The sequence below is a fragment of the Chroicocephalus ridibundus genome, chromosome 1 (assembly GCF_963924245.1).
Source record: "Chroicocephalus ridibundus chromosome 1, bChrRid1.1, whole genome shotgun sequence".
In the NCBI taxonomy this organism is placed as follows: Eukaryota; Metazoa; Chordata; class Aves; order Charadriiformes; family Laridae; genus Chroicocephalus; species Chroicocephalus ridibundus.
Genome location: NC_086284.1, coordinates 95,314,391 through 95,334,526, shown reverse-complemented (window position 1 = coordinate 95,334,526; position 20,136 = coordinate 95,314,391). Strand labels below are relative to the sequence as shown.

The 20,136-nt window shown below is 41.3% G+C and overlaps 2 protein-coding genes across 3 annotated transcripts in view; both read left to right on the top strand.

The window, feature by feature from the left end:
• The first annotated feature begins 230 nt into the window (after positions 1 to 230).
• Positions 231 to 5,597, top strand: LOC134514841 (cilia- and flagella-associated protein 251-like). The gene is made up of 5 exons (XM_063333577.1): positions 231 to 278; positions 1,850 to 2,176; positions 2,380 to 2,419; positions 3,736 to 3,824; positions 4,860 to 5,597. The coding sequence occupies exons 1-5, from the start codon at positions 231 to 233 to the stop codon at positions 5,082 to 5,084; spliced, it is 729 nt and encodes a 242-aa protein (XP_063189647.1). The 3' UTR covers positions 5,085 to 5,597.
• Positions 5,598 to 14,509: 8,912 nt separating this feature from the next.
• Positions 14,510 to 20,136, top strand: part of SRPX (sushi repeat containing protein X-linked) — a 47,111-nt gene continuing 41,484 nt past the window's right edge. For both annotated transcript variants that reach the window (XM_063343809.1, XM_063343803.1), the window contains exon 1: positions 14,510 to 14,725. In XM_063343809.1, coding sequence (XP_063199879.1) covers positions 14,656 to 14,725 — 70 coding nt within the window. In that variant the 5' untranslated portion in view covers positions 14,510 to 14,655. The remainder of the gene's footprint in view (positions 14,726 to 20,136) is intronic.

Below are 20,136 nucleotides of genomic sequence, written 5' to 3'. Positions count from 1 at the left end.
AGCTGAAGTGTTCGTCTGTTGCAAAATGCCGGTTGTTTGCATCACCGTTGTGCTATGCTACAAAAGGGACTTTCTGTCAATGGCATGTGCTGATTTCAGCTTTTATTTCACTCTTAACATTTCTAGAGCTGGAATACGTAGCTGGCAATATAACGTGCTACCAGGGTACCCTCAGTTTCCCAGGTGCTTTCTGTAGCATCAGCGTGTAGTTAATGTGTAGCCTGAACACCATGCGGAACTTTGCCGCTGGCCCATTCCACAGTGTTTCTCAGAACACGGTGTGTGCTGCACCGATACTAGACGCTGTGGAGGACTCCTCCCACTAACTGCTGGACGTGCTGGTATGCACAGTGAGCCTTGGTATCCTAAGTTTAAAAATTTGGTCTTTGAAGCGGTGAAGGGCACCAGACATGCCTATGGATGATGGGGCAAAAGAGAACAATGGAAGTGGTACAAGCTGATTACCTGTGGTATCGTTGCGGTTTTTAATTCCAGGTGTGCAGTTTTGCTTAAAGGGGTGGAAAGCTTCTAAGTAAGGTCCAAAAATACTTTGCTGCCCAGTTAACTCACCCTGAAGGGTACAGGCCAGGAAACGACTAACCTATTAAGCTTTGTCATACCCCTGACATTATTGACTAAGCAGCCTTGTGTTCCAGCCTCTAGAAACATTAGCTAATGGTCTCTTAGAATCACAGAATGGTTCAGGTTGGAAGGGAGCTTAAAGATCATTGAGTTCCAACCCCCCTGCCCTGAGCAGAGACACCTCCCACTAGACCAGGCTGCTCAAAGCCCCATCCAGCCTCGTCTTCCTGACTAGCAAGTTACCTTCTGATGAGCATGAAGACAGTCATTATGGAGACAATAAGCAAAATTTTTAAAAAGTAAGAGGGAGTAAGGAAAACATTGACAAAAGATAGGAGACAGCATTTGGATCCAAGTATACAAAGGTGTTCAGAACAAGACCCGTTCCTCTATCATACGTTCAAAAGAGCATGCAGATTGTTCACACCAGTTCCCATCATGACCTAGGCTGCAGTGGAACAGAAGTGTTTTGTTGTTCAGGTTTCTTTAACATAAAATACTGGTTCAGTACCTATATTTCCATCAATCATAGAAGAAAAGCATCAGAATGCAAAGACGTAATAGTACATCTGGGCACTCTGATACGATAATGAGTATTCGCTTTATTTGACTTGGACTTGATTTAGGCCCTTATATTTCTGCAATGGGAGGGAGAATGTTTCTGTTTAAAAAAATTGTATTTCATGCTGTTATAAATACAGAAATGGCATAGTAATGGCAGTCTGATTGATAAGGGTATAACTGGGTCTGTTTCCTACACATTTTTACAAAAACATTTGTACTTTTCAAAATTTATTTTATAATGCCCCTGGCTATTTTATTTTACCGTATTGAAGTTTTAACTTAGTCTGAAACCAACTTAAATTCAAATTGTAGTGTCTATACTGAATTAGATGATTCTGAACATTATGTGTGATATTGTTTTATTCATTTTCTTGGGGAATAGATTTTAATGATTTTTTCAGTGTTGGAATTACTGCTGCTTTTGTTACTTATGCATATTTCAAACATTTAAATTAAGTATCTTTTTTTCCAAACCCAAGTTTGTTTTAATTGTTTTTCCATTAAGGAGACACATGTTCGCAAACGTAAAAGTCAGCTGCACTCTTAATGTTCACTGGAGGTCTCTTTTTTTAAAATCTGTTAAAATTAGCAAACCTCAAATGAGGGTCCTTGTCTTTATCCTTACTCTGTCTACTCCTTGGAATGTTTTCTTTTGAGTTTTCTTGTTCTTAGTCAAATTATGATGTTTGATTAGCTGGTGTAGGATGAGGACCATGATATCATTGTGCAGCATGAGTTTCAAAATTACGTTTTGGCCATTTTGTCAAAGGATCAAAACTTGTCTGGAGCTGAAGAGACAGATGATGATGATGATGGTGATGATGATGAAGAAGAAACAGAAGAAGAAGAAGAAGAAGAAGAAGCAGAAGGAGAAGGAGAAGAAAAAGAAGAAGCAGAAGGAGAAGAAACAGGAGGAGGAGAAGGAGGAACAGAGAAAGAAGAGGAAATAGAGGAAAAATATGAAAAAGAGAAACATAGTAAAACACCTGAGGGAGAGAAAAGCAGTAATAGCACAGTGGAAACCGTAGAGGTAAAAACACTTAAGTTATTTGTCTCTGAAATAATTTGGCTCTATTACATTAGTTTGAATACATGCGTAGCTATCTTGGAAATTCAAAGTTGTTGTTTGGGGTGGTTTTGGTAGAGGGAGGAACAAATACATAGGTGTTAATAGTTAAAATTATTTTTTAACAAGTTTGAACATAGAGATTTCATTGTTTTGTCTCTCTATAGGCAGAAGAGGCTACTCAGAAAGAGACCATCATTCAGGAGGGTAAGAATACAGTTCCTAAGAACTGGACCATTACAGACATTCCGAAAAAATAAAACATTTCAAAGATAAAACTTTTCTAAAAAATCTCTATTATAAAAATACTGAACAATACAGTTATTGTCAGTAGTTGGCGAAGCAGTTCTTGAGAGGTGATGAAATTTGAGAGGCAAAAAACCCATTACTAATTGTTAACGACTCGAAAAAAAAATACTTTTCCCAGTTATATATTGGAGGAAGTCCACGAGAAGGACTTTCTCTTAGCAGGACTATATCTTACTTGCTAAGAGCAATTCTAGCTCTGTGGTGACAAAGTAATGGTAACTGATTATCTTTTAAGCAATATCTTTAGGTGCCGTGTTTCTTCATTTCAGCAGAGAAGCTTGTCAAAAGTCTTTCTCACCTCTGTCAACTCACATTTCCTCATTACGTTCACAAACAGATTATTTTAGGTGAAATGTGGTAATTACTGAACACTGTTCAGAGATGCTGAAGACGTAAGTCTGGATGTTCCTTGTAGTTTTGATGACAGTTTGAGTGAACTGTATATTCCTTTAGAAAAGCTGGGACCATGAAGTTGGGTGCCCTTTATGCAAGACAAGTCAAAAATACTTTTTTTATTTTAGAAATTCTGGAATAATCTATGATTGTTCTTCTGAAAGGAAATAACAAATGTGGTATAAAGAAGATCACTGCCTTAATAATGAAGAAGCTATGCCATTTATTTTCAACATTATAATGGAAATAGCTTATCCAGAATGAATGCTTAAATATTTTTCCATCATCCAGTGATCTGGGCGTTTTGATATTAAGTTCTAAATTTGTATCATTCACACAGGGAGTATAGGAAAATTTAAACACAGGAACATCAACTCAGATGGAAAGTTTTTCCTTTCCCAGAATTGTTTCTATGGAATAAAATTCATGCTGAACCATAATTTCTGCCCTAAATGTCAGCTTTTCCAAATTAGAATATATTTTCAAAATCAGTGTGGAAGACGTTGCCTTCTGTCAGCAAGAGGAAACTATTGAGCATCGAGTCAAAACATTTTATATAATGTCACTGCCATAAGTGTTCTGTTCTTGAAAATCCAGCACGTGGAGAATACTATAAGGGCATTATGTAGAGCGAGTAAAAAAATAATAACATTCTTGTCAGGCTGGGCATCAAACTGAACTGAATATTCTGATTGCTTTTTTTTAAGATCCGCATTTTATTTAGTGACTTTTACTTCAAAAATAATTTGAGGAACAGTTTTTTCTGCTGTTAATTTGCAAGAATCAGAAGGAAGTTAATATAAAGGTTTATATTATTGTAGAGAAAGAAAGCACTGACAATCACACTGTGAACAGTTCTTCAGAGAACACTGATGACCAAATACCTGGAGGAACCACTGGGAGAAAAAGGGTACGTGGCCTGATTTTTCCTTCTAGTTTTACCAGTGACCAAGAAGGCAGTGGGCAGTTACCATGCTGAAGCAAATACCCCAATTTACCTGATCTGCGTGAACAACTAAACTGCTGAGCAACCTGTTTAAGATTTTATTTTAGTTTGCGATAAAGTAATTTAAAATTGTCCAAATAATTGCTCTATTAAAATAAATCGTAGTACTTCTGTCAGTAGAAATGAGGTAAAGCCCATTATCACCTGTTCATGTATACCATGCCCATAAAAGACAGGTTGTTAATCACATCAGATTTTGGTGAGGTGAAAACTGAGGACTTGGTTCCTATGAGACGTTATCTGAAGGTATGTGCCACCATATTTCTCTCTGAAAGCAGCAGCTGAGCTAGTTGATGTTGTATCTATTTCCAACCTGCACTGACTTAAAGAGCGGGTTTTTTTATTTTTAAATATATTTATCTGCATGTTGAGGAGTACCTTATATGGAATTTCTTACAGGTTTAGGACCCAAAGGCTTCTGCAGAGACTGGCTGCTGCATTTCCTGTTGAACAAAGCACCTTAAGCACCGATTAACTTCAAGCCTGTGTGCAGTCTCACTGACATAAAAACACATTGTCATTAACTTTAATGGGACTACACACATGTTTATAATGAAGCATATTGAGCATTCACTGCTCTGGGGCTTTGCAGATCTGACCCTTTATTTTTGGACCTTGCCTCAGACTCTTCTTTGAAAGAAACACAGATAATTTTGCACCACTTGCAGTATTTTGTACAAACTGTACAGTATGTAATTTGACAAAATGCAATCATCTTAACTTCCTTGATTCCTTTGTGCTATTTTGATGCATTTCAAATATTGCAGCAGAATGTGTTTCATTAGCATTTTTTAAATAGTAATTTTGTTTTGAAAAAAATTATTTATTTTAACAAGGAGAAATTTGAGACCTAAATTGATCTACGAAAGGCTTTGTGGGATTTTGACCTTGAATTTCACAGCGGTTTTGGGCATATTATTTACCTGTTTTTTACTTCAGTTTTCCCTGTTTAAGCGAAAGCCACTGACAGGCCAGAAGAATGTATGTAGCGGAAAGGAAGATAGATCTGGAAAGCCATTACAGAATGAACAAGAAAAAGAAAAGGAAGATGTATCTGGTGAAGAGAGTAAAGATGAAAACCAGAATCATACATCGGAGAATTCCAGGGAAACTGTGACTAACCCGGACAGAAGGATTAAATCTTCTACTTGTATATTACTCTAACACTGTTATAGTCTGGAAGAATGTGACAGTCTTAAAGCACATAGTGCAATTTTTACTTGAAAACAGTTATGACTCACTAGAGATGTTAATGGTTGCTTTTTTGATTGATTTGATTGCTGTGATTTCAAACGTGCAAACCATTTTCCTGATATTTATTGGTAATTGTAATGGTTGCAATTGATACATTTAACAGCATCTTGCTGGAGTTCTGTGGCCTTAACTGTTAGTGTTGTAAAACAAAATATATTTTTTTATGTGAAAAGTTGAATACAGGTATTTCATGTTTTTTGCTAAATAATTAATTTTGTTCTGTTTCAGTCTACAGAGTACCACTTTCAGTATGATACTCTTGCAAAGTTACAATCTTTGATGTAAGATATTATTTGGCTTAACAAGCTAGGTAAGAATGTTGAAGTTCACGTTTTAAAGAGGGTACTCAGTTACTTAGAAATACATATGCATCTTTCTGTTTTGACTTTGAAAAAATAGCAATAAAACTTTCAAGTTAACATATAGGCCATTACTGAGGAAGTTACTTAAGTATGTGCCTAATTTCATATATGGCAGCGGTTCCATTGGAAACAGTACCTAAGAGTAGCGTAAGTATATAGGTAAGTGTCCTGCCAAACCGGGCCTTGGAGAAACCTTTCATTTCTGAGAGATGCTGAACACCTTCACTCCTGCTGAAATCGGCGTAAGCTGATGGGACTCTTTCCTCACAGAATCAGGCCCAATAAAAACTGGACGTCCTCACTCTTGTTTCAGTTGGATTCTAACCCTATAGTCTTTGAGCATCCATACCTTAATGAGTCTCTAGTGAAGCTTTTCTTACAGGAAAAGAATGTAACCGGAGTTACTATGGAAAACATCGGTATGACAAACAGATCATTACGGCCTAAATATTCATGTTTTTCTCAGGCAACCTAGCTTTTCTTCAGATGGAGACTGAGCAGCAGGAGTAATGAAGCCCAGTACTGGTATGGATGAGCAGAATGTTTGGGTTTTTTTATTAGTCCAAGAAGCAGAAGTAACAAACACACTATTCTAATTACCAGTATTCCCTCCAAATAAAATTTGATTTCTGGAAATTTAGTCCAGGTGAATAAGAAATACAACCCTTACCATGATGAATCAGATCCAGGGTCTATGTTTGCCCCTAAACTAAAAACTAAGCATACTAAAATATGCTTAGTTTTTATGAATGTACACAGCCTCTAGCATAAATATAAAACAAAGAATTATTTCTAAACTGAATACTTTTCAGAATACTTTACAAGGGGCAGATGATTTTTCTAGAAAAACTAGGAAAATTATTTAATTTCATTGACATAGGAACATATTTTAATATGCCTTTGGCCATATTTTGCCTTTGGATTTCCTAGATCAGTTTTTCCTAGATTGACAGTTGCTTAAATTTTATATAATATAGTCAGAAGTGTCTGGAGTTGGTTTTGACCTAGAGGTTGATTCAGCTGAACACTGCGTCCCTATAAGTACGGCAGGTGCCCAGATTCTTTCACGAGGCCTCCTCTGTGCTACAGTAGGCATCACACTAAAAACCTGGATGCTTTGGTCATCCTTTGCCAGAGTTAATTAAGATCCTTTTGTTTCTGTTATTTTTCCTTGGGCTGCTCTGGAGTTCTGCAGTGAACCTTACATGAGCTATTTTTTTTTCTGCCAATGTGCATTATATTTGCATATTTTCTTGTTTTCCTGAATGCACATGTGATTTCTCTTCTACTTGGATACTGTTGTGAATAGTAAAGAAGTAGAAAAGGAGGAATAAAGTAAATAGTGCCCTCATTACTAAAATAATTAAATAAGCTTTAATTATTTTTAAGGGGAGATCAGTCACGGAAATTGTTACCGTAAGGACAGTTTCTTTTCTTAAAAATGTGAACTAATTTAGTGAAAAATACTACTTTAACGTGGGATTTACCCATAAAAGTAATGCTCCAGATGTTTAAGTAATGGATTCTAAACTGATGTACACCAAAGCAGTTTCAGGGACTTGTACATTTATCTTGTCCATACACTTCACTTAAGAAGAAGCAGGAACAAATTAATCTATTCAGATGTCTTTTTTACATGTCTTCCTCGGCAATAAAAAAAGTTTAAACAAATAAAACAAGTTACATGTACATGTGTATTAATTTAAAGGTTTGGGGTTTTTTAACAAGTTCACAGTCCTTATGATAAAAATGCCAGGGAGTTTTATTACTGAAATGCTTTAATCAACTGGTGAGTAGGAAAAAGTTGTAGAAACATTTGTAACACAGTTTTCTCTGCTTTTTCTTACTTTCCCAAAGATCATCTTAAAAGATCAACTTAAATCTTTATTTCTAGATTTCACAGCCCTGGCGTACAACTCAGATTGTGCTTTAGAATTGCTGGTTTTCTAAAATTTCACCGTCGAACCTACCACAAGGTGGAGCTTGTGCTCTTCGAAGGTGTAACTGTCTCATCCCACCCGCCCTCTGGAGCCAGAAATTTTCCTTCCCCTGGCCCCTGAAAAGCAGTTAAAGATACTCACTCTGTATCAAATTTTCTGATTCAAAATTCTCTGAAAACTTTATGTTTTCTGGTGTATCGCTTTTGACTTTAAAGTACTCTGGTGCCTTGATATGTTTATGTAGTGTATTTTGAAAGTTTTAGACTATGGGTATTTGTAAAAATATAAAGACAGGAAAATACCATTACCCATGTATTTCTCAGTCTAGATGTTCGGTGGTCAAACTCTGATACGTAAATATAAGACTAGGTATACATGAATGATCTAAAAAGAAGTGCTATTATGCAGACATATATAAGTACATGCACTGATACAAATACATATGTGTATATATATATACACGAAGATATATATAGAGAGAAACATATGTATGTATATGAATGATCTACCTGACCTCCTGAAATTTCCACTTCATCTATATATTTACATATGCATGCTTACTGATTTCCAAGAAGCACAGGATTCATTTTGCAGCTACCGTTCCTATGCAAGTTTGTGGTGATTGAACTAGAAAAGGAGAGAACATGCTGCTTAAACGCTATTTTATATACCCAAAGATAATAATATATCAATGAACTTTGTGCAACTTCTTCCTTTTTCTTCCAGGAATTAGTTGTATAATATGCAAACTACGTCCAGTCTTTGTCTCTGGGGAAGATTTTAAGTCATGCAGTTGACATTAGAGTAGCTGAAGTAAATTGAATTAATATCACAATGGTAAACCACTGTAACTTCTGATAATCATGTATACACAAGCTAATCTTACATGACTATTGATAAACTAAGTAGGGCTTCACTTAAAATGTACTCGCGAATACGACATTAGCTTGTCCAGCTTTTGACAACTGGCTTTTGACATCTAGCAGTTTTGACATTTACTTAGTATATCAGAAATGCTTTGTTGCACACGAAGCCCATTCTGTACTCAATTTCTGTTGAAATTGCTGGCCAGGCTCCTTGCTGACCCAGAAAAGGGTGGTTCCTAAAGCAGCAAAGTTACACTACCACTAGCCATACTACTGTCACTACTCTCTACATCTAATACCCCCAGGGTGAAGGAGTGACACTTCGCTCAGATTTATGACATGAAACTAACAGCATGGATATTTAACAACACAGTAAAAAATAAATGTTCCAAAAAGACCTAAAATATTTGAATTGAATACCTAAATTATTTTAATTAAATGCAATTTATTCTAGTGAGATATTAAAATCCAACATTGAGCACATTTAAAAATATCCAAATGTTGTATAGAAAATTGATAATCATTTACTGCATCCTTGGACTATTTTCTCTCTTTAAAATACAAATAAACTACCTCTAAATCCCCTCTGAGTGTTTTTAAGAGCTATAATATTTATACTATTCACTACTCACAAGGGTTTACAACATTTTCATACCCTAAATTCCTTCTAAATTCCTTTTAGAACTTAAATAGTGTCCTGGTTAAGTGTGATGAGGTCACTATCGGTGGTGAGAACCGGAGAGATTAATGCTTTGGTGGTAGGTCTGCTTTGCTCAATACCTCATGCTGACGAGGTCTCAAACTTCACACCTATTCGCCTTCTAAGACTGTGTTGGAATTACATTTTAATCACGCTAGATAATTAGCAGTCTCTTTTTCGGGACCAGATAGTAATGAATCAACAAAACAGATTGCAAAATCTAAATCTGGCTAAACTGTTGTTCTCTTATTTGTACACAAAGGAATCTTTCGTTTTCAAGACCATTCATTTGATGTTGAAACAGTTTAGACACAGCTGTTTCCAATCACACTCATCAAAAGCTGAAGCGATGCATTTTAAGATATATTAACAGCTTTAAAAAAATCAAAAATACAGAGGTTTTGTTCTTCAGTATGCCTATTAAACAGTAAACCATGTATCTGCTGATATACCACATACTATTCTTAAAAATATTTATGCATCATTGAGTATCTAACTAGGAATGCAATATTGTCGCCCCCGCAAAATCTCTGGTTTGCTGTCTGCCTAAAGACACTCTGTGAGTAGGACACATGCACCCCACCAGACAGAAGGGGGAAAAGGCAAGAACTGATGTTCTTGAAGACTTGCTACATATGTGTACTATGTATATGCTATGTATGTGCCTCCCCAGACTTCATGTTGAAATTTTCCATGGCAAGGTTTTCAGTAGTGGAGAAATGGAGGGAAAGTTAGTCAAGCCATCTCCTTTATGCCACTGCTGGAAGGGAGGGCATGAGGCCACCATTAACTGGGAAGACCCAAGGAGACTTCTTCAGATCACTGATGTAGGGAGCACCTAAGTGCTCAGGGAGGGAACACACAGACAGAGAGTGCTGCCCTCAAGGACGTTTTCATTCCCTAAAATACGTTATTTCTACAGCCAGGGCAGTATATTCTTTTGTATTGTTGTCAAGGACTGTGACATTAAGGTTTAGGAAAGAAAATTATTGGGACATAACTTACAATTATTATTTCACACAAGAAACTATTTGATCATTATCTCTGTTATTTAAGCTTATAGAACAAGAATTTCCATTGATCTACATCCTTCTGACATTTTTAGCCAGTGATGACTTCTTGTAGGCTGGCCTCGCGTGTTTCTTTCCTGCCTGTCATTTTAGGAAAACCAGCTTTCTGTTAGAAAACACAAGTATGTCATTTAAAAATGCAAAATGAGCGAAGTCTCTTTGACAGGTGTGCTATCTGCAGTGGAGATGTCTTCTTACGTCTTTCTGACCATGTCTTCCCCTGACCCTTTTTTGCCATTTTTCTTCTCAGTGCCTCCAGTTCCTCATCACAGCAGCGCCTACAGCAGAGCTGCTCTTCCTGCCCGTTGTCTCCGCAGATCGATCCCAATCCATGTTTCCATTTCAGTCTCCCTCTCCTGGACTCTTTGTTCAGAAACGTCCCACCACTGGAGTGCACCCTACCAGCCTGCAAGCCCCCAGGATGCCCCCAGCGTGGGATGCTAACAGGGACCGGTGTCCTAGAAAAGTTCATACGCAAGACTGACATCCACAGGGGAAAAAAACTGGCCCTGGGAGCTGGCAGTTACAAGCAGCTGGAAGGAGGGTCTGATAACAGCAAACGTTGAGCAACAAGTAAGTATTTCTAACTATTGCTGTCACTATACATCATAAGAAAGTAATTCATAAACTTCAAGACATGTAAGAACTGTACAGAAGAATTGCATCTTTTTGTTTATTATTATCATTTTAGGACTCTCTATTTCTGCAGATATTTGCAGGACTAACCTGAAGTATTAGAGCATCCTCACTCAGTAAGGCTGTGCGATGGGATAAAAACACTGCGTAGTTTGGATTGGGCCCCCTAGTTTGTCATCCTGGAGGTATGACTAATAAAATCTTAGTTGGGGCTTCCAAAACTTAATTACACGCAGCTGAGTTATTGAGTTGGAGGGGTTTTTTTCCTTATCATTCTTTGACTATTTGGAGAAAAATGATTAGATTGTTAAACATTATTAAAAATTGTACTTTAATGGATTTCTCCCCTCCACCAAAAGCAGTATTTTTAATTATCACTGTAACTGTAGTTAAGTTACAGCTATTCTGGTACAGAACAGTAAAACTGTACTTCTGAACTGCTACTAAAAAAAGCATGAAATCATGTGCTTAAATTAACTTAGCATAATAAGAATGTATCTTTAAGTCTCCAAGAGCACTTAACTTTGCTTTGGGTCTTATTGTTTATTCAACTAAGACATTCTCACACACTTTCATCCTGTTCTGTTGCTTAATTTCAGCTTTGAAAGTTTTCTTTATTTAAGCTGGGACTGCATTTCATTTACCACTGAACAGTCAAAAACTGTGAATCTTCAATGAAAAGCACACTGGTTATTTCTTGCGTAATGCCAGTAGTGCCTGGAACTCCAAATAACCACAAGCTTAAATATTTGGAATTTTTTTCTATGAAAATTGAAAGCTGAACTGGGAGGTAAAAATGACCAGGACTATGCTTTCAAATTCAATAAATGTGACATTTGTTTAATAGATTCCTAGTTCCAAATGCTTTCTCCTATTAAAAGGTCCCTTAAGAAAATTACTTTACAAAAATCTAATTTGTGTTACAAATTCAAAAAAGTTTTTTTAAGATGCCTTGAACATGTCTTTTGAGCCTCCATCTTTTGGATGGTTTTACATAGCTGTCATTCTAACAAAGATGTAGATTAAGGGTTACATTGCACAGAGAAGCTCCAGAGCGAGCTCGCATCTGAATGAATGCGCACCTCAGTATCGGCGTGTTTACAAGGCTAATTTCAAACATGAAGTCCATGAAGGATACATTCACACTGCTGGTTCTGCTCCCACTGGCCTCTGAATTTGAGCTGTAACGTGCAGACTATGTAAACTCTTAAATCTCTTGCCTTTCTCAGGGCAGCCGGAGCACTCCAAGGGTTGGATGCTAGAGGAAAACCAGCATCCCAGGCGAGCTCAGGCACAACGCACGTAGCAAGCTTTGCAGAAACCCATGCAGTCGACAGCCAAGACATTGTAAAAACCAGCCTGAAAACACCCTGTGGTTCAGCTGTTTGAACGCACAGAACTGTGCCTACGCAATGAGGAGCAAACACAAGAGCAGTTTAAAAACTCATTGATTCCAGTAAATCAGATGGGATGGGTGCCTGTACCCATGTGGACGCCACAGCAGCGTTAACTGATCGCATCCACTACTGATGAGTTCGCTTCTCCCACTGAGAGGCTGGCCGGACAGGGAGGGTTTGTCACCACCAGCACATTTCTGTACGGTGGCAGTGCAGTTTTCAAAGGGTAGAAGAAGCGACCCAGGAGAAAGGCTGTGAGCCCTATGGTTTGGACAATATCTGGACTGATAGAGAAGCTGCAGCTGCACCAAGACTTCTGCTAGCAGAGGCTTCTCCAATGCTATTATACCAGTATGGACCTTATATTCTTAGGAACAATGTCTAAATGAAGGCCAGCATTTTGGAAACGTGCAGCTAAAAGGACGTACACAAAGAGAAAGCAAGAGATACCTGACCCATTAAGATCTGCTTTGGGTACCTCTGTCGCTCCAGCACATTCACGCACTGAACTTTTACCAAAGACTCGCAGCACCGATAAACCACAGAGATTACCACTATTTGTTACAGATGTCTAACCTTTTACTTTAATCTCTTCTATGATATCTGTGCCAATAATAATAGCCTGAAGCACTCCTTTTTCCTTGTTCTTCTGCTTTCAAACAGAGTAAAGTTGGTCTTTTTAATCTCTCCTCACACGGAAATCTAATCTTTCCTTAGGGTGTTAAACTGCAATGGCTCAGATGACGTTACTGTGTTTTTATTGCCTTTATTTTTTTTTTTTTTAAATCAAGGTGATCACAACTCCATATCGAAGCCTGGGCAGAGCATGATCAACTTGGAGAAGAGTTGGTGCTGAGGACCCAGGGCCTATCCATACCCACCTAGGTGTTTTGCTGGAGAGGAGCTCCAGTCTGGCCATGTGGGTGCTGGAGGTGCCCGCACTCCTGTGCCTATTTCAGTCTTAGACACCAAACGCAGCGGATTCGACTGGGGAAGTGTACTTCAGGTGCACTCCTGATCCAAACAAAAAATCTGAATAAGGGAAAATGTTTTGGAGAAAGCTCCCAAACACAGCGCCTGCCCAGTAAGATCTCATTTCTTTCTTAGGCCACTTTGGTATAGCCAGCCTCAGAGGTTGGCGAAACAGGCACTAGCACTTCTATCCTCCCTCTGAAAACTGGTATCCTGTAAAGAAATATTCCTTTACTTACTAGTTGGTATTTCCCTATTGCTCTGTGCCTTGCTGCAAATAGTGCAGCACATGAGTGGGACCCGAGGAATTCCCTTGAGACCTCTCCCTCCCCTTACTGCCCCAGCATGCAAGCCCTTTACGGACACCACACTAGCTGGGGGCAGTGCTTTCCCGTGCCTTCACCAGTCTGCAGTGCACATTAGATGCTACCTTTAATGGCAGGAAAGTGGGGGGAAAAAAAAGTAATATCCAAGCTGAGCTGTAGTCAAGCTGCAGGGTTGACAGATCTCAAATCAAAAGCGTTGGAACATTTGATGCTCTGCCTGCGGCCCTCGCTTCCGTAGGGTAGGAGCGATTGGGGAATTCGCTTTCATCTGGAAGGAGGAAAAAAAAGCCTCTAGTTTTTGTGGTTATGGAAGAAAGCCTGAAAATGTGACCCTGCAACACCCTAGCAGCTCAAAAAGTTAAGGGGAAATGTCAAGACTTCAAACTTTTTTTCCTGCATCTCATGACTTTTGAGGATCTGACTCATGATTTTTGAACATTTAAGCCTGGCCGTCTGCAGATTGCTGAGCAAGCAGAGCAGTACATCTTGGGAAGCGCAGCCCGTTCCCCTGCCCACAAACCTCTCCGGGCCTGTGGTCGGCAGCCACCGCCACCCTGGATGGGATGCGATGGCAGCGGCCTCCTTCCCAAGCGAGATCCCAGGTTGCTGGAGGAGAAGGGACCAGAGGGAGCCCGGCTTCTCCTCCCCATCCCGCTCTGGCTCAAGGGGAGCCCCAACGCCAGTGAAGCCGGGGCTGGCTCCCCCCAGCCTTGGAGGTGACACTGCCCCGGCCAGCTCGGTGCCCTGCTTGAGGCCGGGACTGTCACAGCGGGTCAGGGCACACACACACACGCCCCACAAGGGCGAGGGACTCCACGCCACGCACCAGGGGTGAGGGACCCCCACGGCACTCGCCGGGCCAGGGTGACTCCCGAAGGCCACGTCGGAGGGGGCCGCGCCGCCGCCCGCGGGCGGGAGAAGCCCTTCGCGGGGGTACAAACCCAGGGCTTCTCCTGTGCCGGAGCCCCGGGGGACGGGAGGGAGCAGCGCGTCCCTCCCAACCGCCCGAGCCCCTTCCCGCCCGCTGCCGGCGTGAGGGGAGGCGATGCGGGGCGGGGCGGGCGGCCTGTCCCGGCGGCGGGAGGAGGGAGGAGGAGTCTCCGGCGGCGCCCGGGAGCCCGCTCGGAGAATGTCTCCGTCCCACTCCTCCTCCCCCGCCTGCCCCTTTGCCGCGCAGCCCTCAGCCGGGAAGGGCCGCCGCCGCCGCGCAGCATGGGGAGCTGCTGGCTGCGCCTCGCCGCCCTGCTCGCCCTGGGGGCCTGCCCCAGCCTGGCCTACGAGGGTAGGGAAGGGAAGGGGAGGGAAGGAAGGGGATCAGGAGCCCCCCAGAGGGGGATGAGCGGGGGACGCGGCGGGGGAACCGCCTCCTCCCGCCGGGCAGGGGATCGCTGCCCGCACGCGGCCCGGGGAGGGGGGCGGCGGGGGAGCGGCGCGGTGGCCCCGGTAGCCCAGAGGGGCGAGCGGCCGGGGGAGAGGGGCTGTTGTCTTTACTGCTGGGTCCCAGCCCGGAGCGCTTTGTCTCGTCCTCCGTCTTGTCCTTGCGGTGGCTCGTCCCGGGGCGGCCGTCGGCTGAAACGAAGCCGCCGCCGCGGCGTAGAGCCCCAGGTTATCCGGCGCGCTTAAAACTTCGATCCGTTTTGGGGTTTCAGGAGGCGGAGTGCAGGTCGGTGGTGGCCCATCGCTTTTTCACGTGGGGCATCGGCACATCCGCATCTCCCTGCCGTTGTCCTGGCAAACGGACGGAGGAAGGAGAAGACGCCCGGTCCGAGCTGCTTAAGTAAAATAGAGGCTCTGTGGTGTCCTGAAATGTAAAATGGGGGGGGGGGCGAGGATATGTCTGGTGTACCAAGCCCTGGCTCCAGGAGCTTGGCATTTAAAAGTCTCGCACCCGTTTTTGTTGCCCGTGTGCAGGCAGGCGCATGCAGAAAGCGGATCTCAGTTTTCAGTGTGAAAAATGCAAGGGTAAATCTGGCCGGCCTCTTAACGCTCTGTGTAGTTTTAAAAGTGTATGGTTATGCTATTTCACTTCTAACTATTTGCATCTCGCTTCGCAAAAATTGAAATCAGCTCAAATTTAGGCCCATTTCTCTGGCAAAAGGAAATTGGCGTATAGGTCTGCCTGTTCTTCTACAGCAGCGGCACCTTGTCAGACTGAAGATTGCTGACTTGGCGGGCACGGCAAGTGAAGCCAGCGTAAACTGGCATGCCATGGTGGTTTCACAGGTGCAGTCAATGAAAATTTGTGGTCAGAACAGAGCCTTCAAAGTCAGTGGGTATTCCTTCAAACTGTGGTGCATGACTGGGGGTTGCCAGGGGTGGGGGACAAGGAGCAGGTGAGAAATGTGGCTGATAATTCACAGCTCTGCAGGTGAACTGCTGTTTATTGGGGGTGCCTATTTTTTGGATCCAGGAGCCATCCCTACTTAAGCTATGGTTCTGCCCATGGAGGGGCACAAAGTGGCATAACGGTGGTATTTGTGAGTTGGAAGTTAGCTTTTCGTATTTTTGTTGGCGTGCTTTAAGTGGCTTCTTTCCAACATGAAAGATGCTGGAACACACGTTTATGTTCTTTCTTTACAAAACACTAAGGTATTGGACACATCAGTTGCTAAATCAACAAAGACAACAGAAGTTTCTGTCCTGGCATTTCTCTGAGGACTGTTGTACTGCCAAACTCTCTTTATTTTCTTAGGAAGATGACTGAATGCTTTACTTTGCGGTTCATGTGAATGTTAGCCTTCAGTTAGTTTGCAGAGGATGCTAATATCCTGTCCTTCTCTTTCTTCCTAAAAGGCCAAATGTAACTTCTCCAATCTTGAAAATCCAATTTTTGCCTGTAATCTTCAAGTTGGCTGCACAATAAACTGCTTGTTTCAGCTTCCACTCATTTGAAAGTCCAATTTTCCTCTCATGCTCAGTGTCAAAGGCTCCAAAGAACTTAAATCAGCAGCTGTATTTGTAAACCCTAATATAAAGTTAAGGTTTCATGTTCCATTTCTTTTGTTTGTTTGTTTTTTAATAGAGAAAATGTGATATTCTTTCAAATCTTTATTCTCAATATGAAATCTAGTGAAACTGTAAATATATATTTCCTTTAACGGTACTGTGTTGGTATTGGTGCACGTTGGGTAGAGAATGCCATTAAGTAAACTAAAGCAGACTTCTTCAAAAAATCTTCATAGGATGCATGTGTATGTGGCCCTCCTGAATACGGATTATACATGCACCTACTTCAATGAACTGTTACCAGGAAGTTGACGTTTAACTATTTTGTAGATTGAGCCAAACAGCCTATTTTGAATTCATACAAAATGCTTATTTTCAGTAGTAGATTGCTCTTGAAACGTCAGAAATAGTCTAATCGGCTCTTGAATTCATAATTTGGTAACACTGAAGTTTTTTCTGTAGAACGTTTGTGCTTCATAAGCCAAAGACTAAGGTGAACACCACAATAAATAGAAATAATTAACACGCCGTAAACAGAGTTCTGTGATCAATATTTGATGGTAGGCAGTAAAAAACAAGACAGTATTCTGTCTGTGAAAATGTGATTGAATTAACGATGTCCTTGGCATTAGGAAGGGGATTGAAAAATACCAGAATACTTAAAATTCTTAAAATACTTGAAAACATTTGAAGCAGCTGCTGTATTACCTGTAACTGTAGTTTCAAGTCTTGAAAAGATGCCCGTGGTCTTTTTATGTTGTTCCGTTCAAAGCCTGTGATGCGCTGACAAAATCTCTTCGATGGACCACTCAGAGAAAAGTCTGGTTGCTCTTCAAGAACACTTTGGAGATGTACCTTTTGGAAGTTAAAACAACCTTAAAACTTCTTAAGGACTAAGGAGAGTGAGAGGGAGGACCTTTGGGCTCTTTCGTGACTCTTTCTCATCAGGTTCTTCTGCTCTTCCCCAGAGCTTCTCCCATCTCTTCTTTTCTGGTTTTCTGAGCTGTGAAAAACCAGTGTGGGTCCTTACCCTGTTGGGCTGGGGCAGAGCACTGCTGACCTTGCAGTAGTGCCGGGAGAGGATGCAGCTGTACGTACATGCATACATATGTACGGAAAACACTTGTTCGGTGGTTTGGGTACATGGAAATGAAATCAAGTGGCACTGTGTGGTGTAAGACTGTTGTACTTGTGTTTTTACGCTCTTAGTAGACAGATGAAAGGAAAAGGTAATCTATGATAAAATTAATGGGAAGTGGTTATACTGCATTAAAAAAGAAACTGCGCATTGGAACAGGATATTGGTGTGAAGGGACTGGGAACCTCGAGAGAGAAGCCATTAAAATCACTTAAAGACCATGTAGTATTATAGAACTGTTTTCAAAAGCTGTGTGAGATTTAGTTAAATGAAAAACAATACATGCATGTGGTATGCTTGTGACGTGTAAATATTTGGATTAAATATGAGTAGATGGGGGTCTGGTTGTGGACAGGGTCTCTCTTCTCCAAGTTGCTTTGTATAGCAAGGGGTGCCTCTGTGGGTGAGACTTACACATGCTGCAGCCCTTCAGGGGGAGGCAGCCCTTGCCCAATTGAGTTTATACTGTAAATATAAAAGGACAAAAAGAGGACAGGAAGACAAAACTGAAGGATGTAAATATTTAAGATTGCTTGGAGTCACATGGCAGGCTTTGAGAAATAGGGCACTGCAATTAATATCTTGAGTCCCACTCATAGCTCTTGTCTGTCCATCAGACCGAGCTGCAAAATGGTCAAGAAACAGTCTCCAGGCCCCAAAGCAGCTGGTGTTCTGCATTGCCAAGGGTGGGGCCCTGCTGTGTTAGCTGAACTTTTTGTTGTTGGCTTTTTTTAAACACAGCTTGCTGTCTGCCTGTTAATCTTGGGTGACAATTTGTGCAGAAGTACAGTCAGGATCCACGTGTGTTCTTGGTTCTGTGCACCCTGGTCCCCTGAAGCTGAGGGTGCTGACAGCGTGCTGGTGGTGGACCCAGACTTAGGCGTTGGTTATGCTGGCTCAGCACAGAGCAGAAAGGCAGGGGATGCCTTAAAGTTGCTTGTGGTCCTGGTACAAGACAAAAAACAGCATGTGAATACAAGCGGATAAGTGTGTCCTAAGGCACAGCTTCATCCCAAGCGTTGTGCTTTGGACAGGTTGGCTCCTTCTAAATAAGCTCCAGTTAGCTGGGTGGTTGCACCTGAATGAATAAGACTTTCAGCAGCAGGGAAGCCTAATAGAAATGACATTCTCAGGTGACCTCAAGTGCAACAGATATATCATGTTTATATCAATCAATAGTGTTAACTCATCCCCTGATGCTGCTTTCATGTTTTCTCATGTGAAGCGGGCCATCTTCATGACCTGTAGTAATTCCCTACTGAAAACTCCTCATGCCTTTAAGCATTATCAAAGCACTACATTTCTTTCCGAGTGGTCCTTAAGTAATCAGGTCACCACATCCTCCGTGCTAGGCCTGCTCAGGCTGCTTGCTCTTCAGCAACACCTGGGGGCTTCATTCAGTGCAGCTGAAATCTCCAGGGTGAGATCACACAAAGAGTGAAATTGTGAAAATTCCCTGAGAGGTGCTTTTGATAAGTTGTTGTTTGTCTGTCCTTTTTCTTGCAGTGAAATATACCTTCCAAAGAGCACAGGCACACTAACTGCGTATAACAGCTTGGGTAGTTAAGTCTAGGCAGGCATTGGAGATGGTATCGGAGGTGCGGCAGAACATCAATAGCAGCTATTCCTCACCCCTGCAACCTGCTGTATCCCTTCTTATTGTTGGTCCACTGCAGTAGTAAATGCTAGTAGACATGATACGGGCTTCCTGAATGTCTAGAGTGTATAAACGTGGTATTTATAAAAACTTGAAATTGAGACTGCCGTCAGTACAGGCAGGCTCTCATCTGTGAAAGGTGTGAATGAGCGTATGACTTGGAATATCAAAAACATCAGTTCTTAAAACAATTTGGTACTGTTGAGGTGCATTTTACTGTAGTCTCCTCATCTATCAGACAATTTAAACCAGTAGTTGTAAATAAACGAGAACGTTCCTGAAACACATTCTTTTTTGTTTTTCTCCCACTGTAGAGAGATGAATAGTATGGGTATCAGTGGGGTCAAATTTATGGCTAATGAAGGTACAGGGAACAAGAGTTGGCTTGCTGTTGTATCGGCATTCAGTTGAATAAGCCACTAGGTTGAAAATTCAAACTCCTTATATACATGATACATAACCTTAGGCAAGTTGCATAGACTTAACTTGCTCTTCCTTGGTTTTCCCCATTGGAGATGTCTCTGTAAAAAATCTACTACTTAGGTACTGCTGTCTACTGATTTACACAAAGAATGGAGTTTGGAGAGGGACATGGACTTCAGCCTACACTGTCAGATGTCTTAATGCACTGTTGATGAACCATAATCTACTGAATGCCAGAGTGTGAGGAGCCCAATTTGCATGGATGTGCTGTAAAGACACAGATGACGAATCCTGTATTCTTGCGTGTTTTGACTCTATGTTGGAATTTCTTGCGATTCCATTACCGCAGGCAGACCATCTCAGAGGAGGCCCTGAAATAATTGTTGAGTCACTAACTAGGTTCTCTGGTAGCTTATAAGGTGTATATATAAAAAATACTTAAATTTTCAGGTACTAATGCAATGGTCCTAATTCTTGAGACCTGTACTATGCTGCCATATGTGAGATTAGGTAGTGTAAGGGTCGCAGG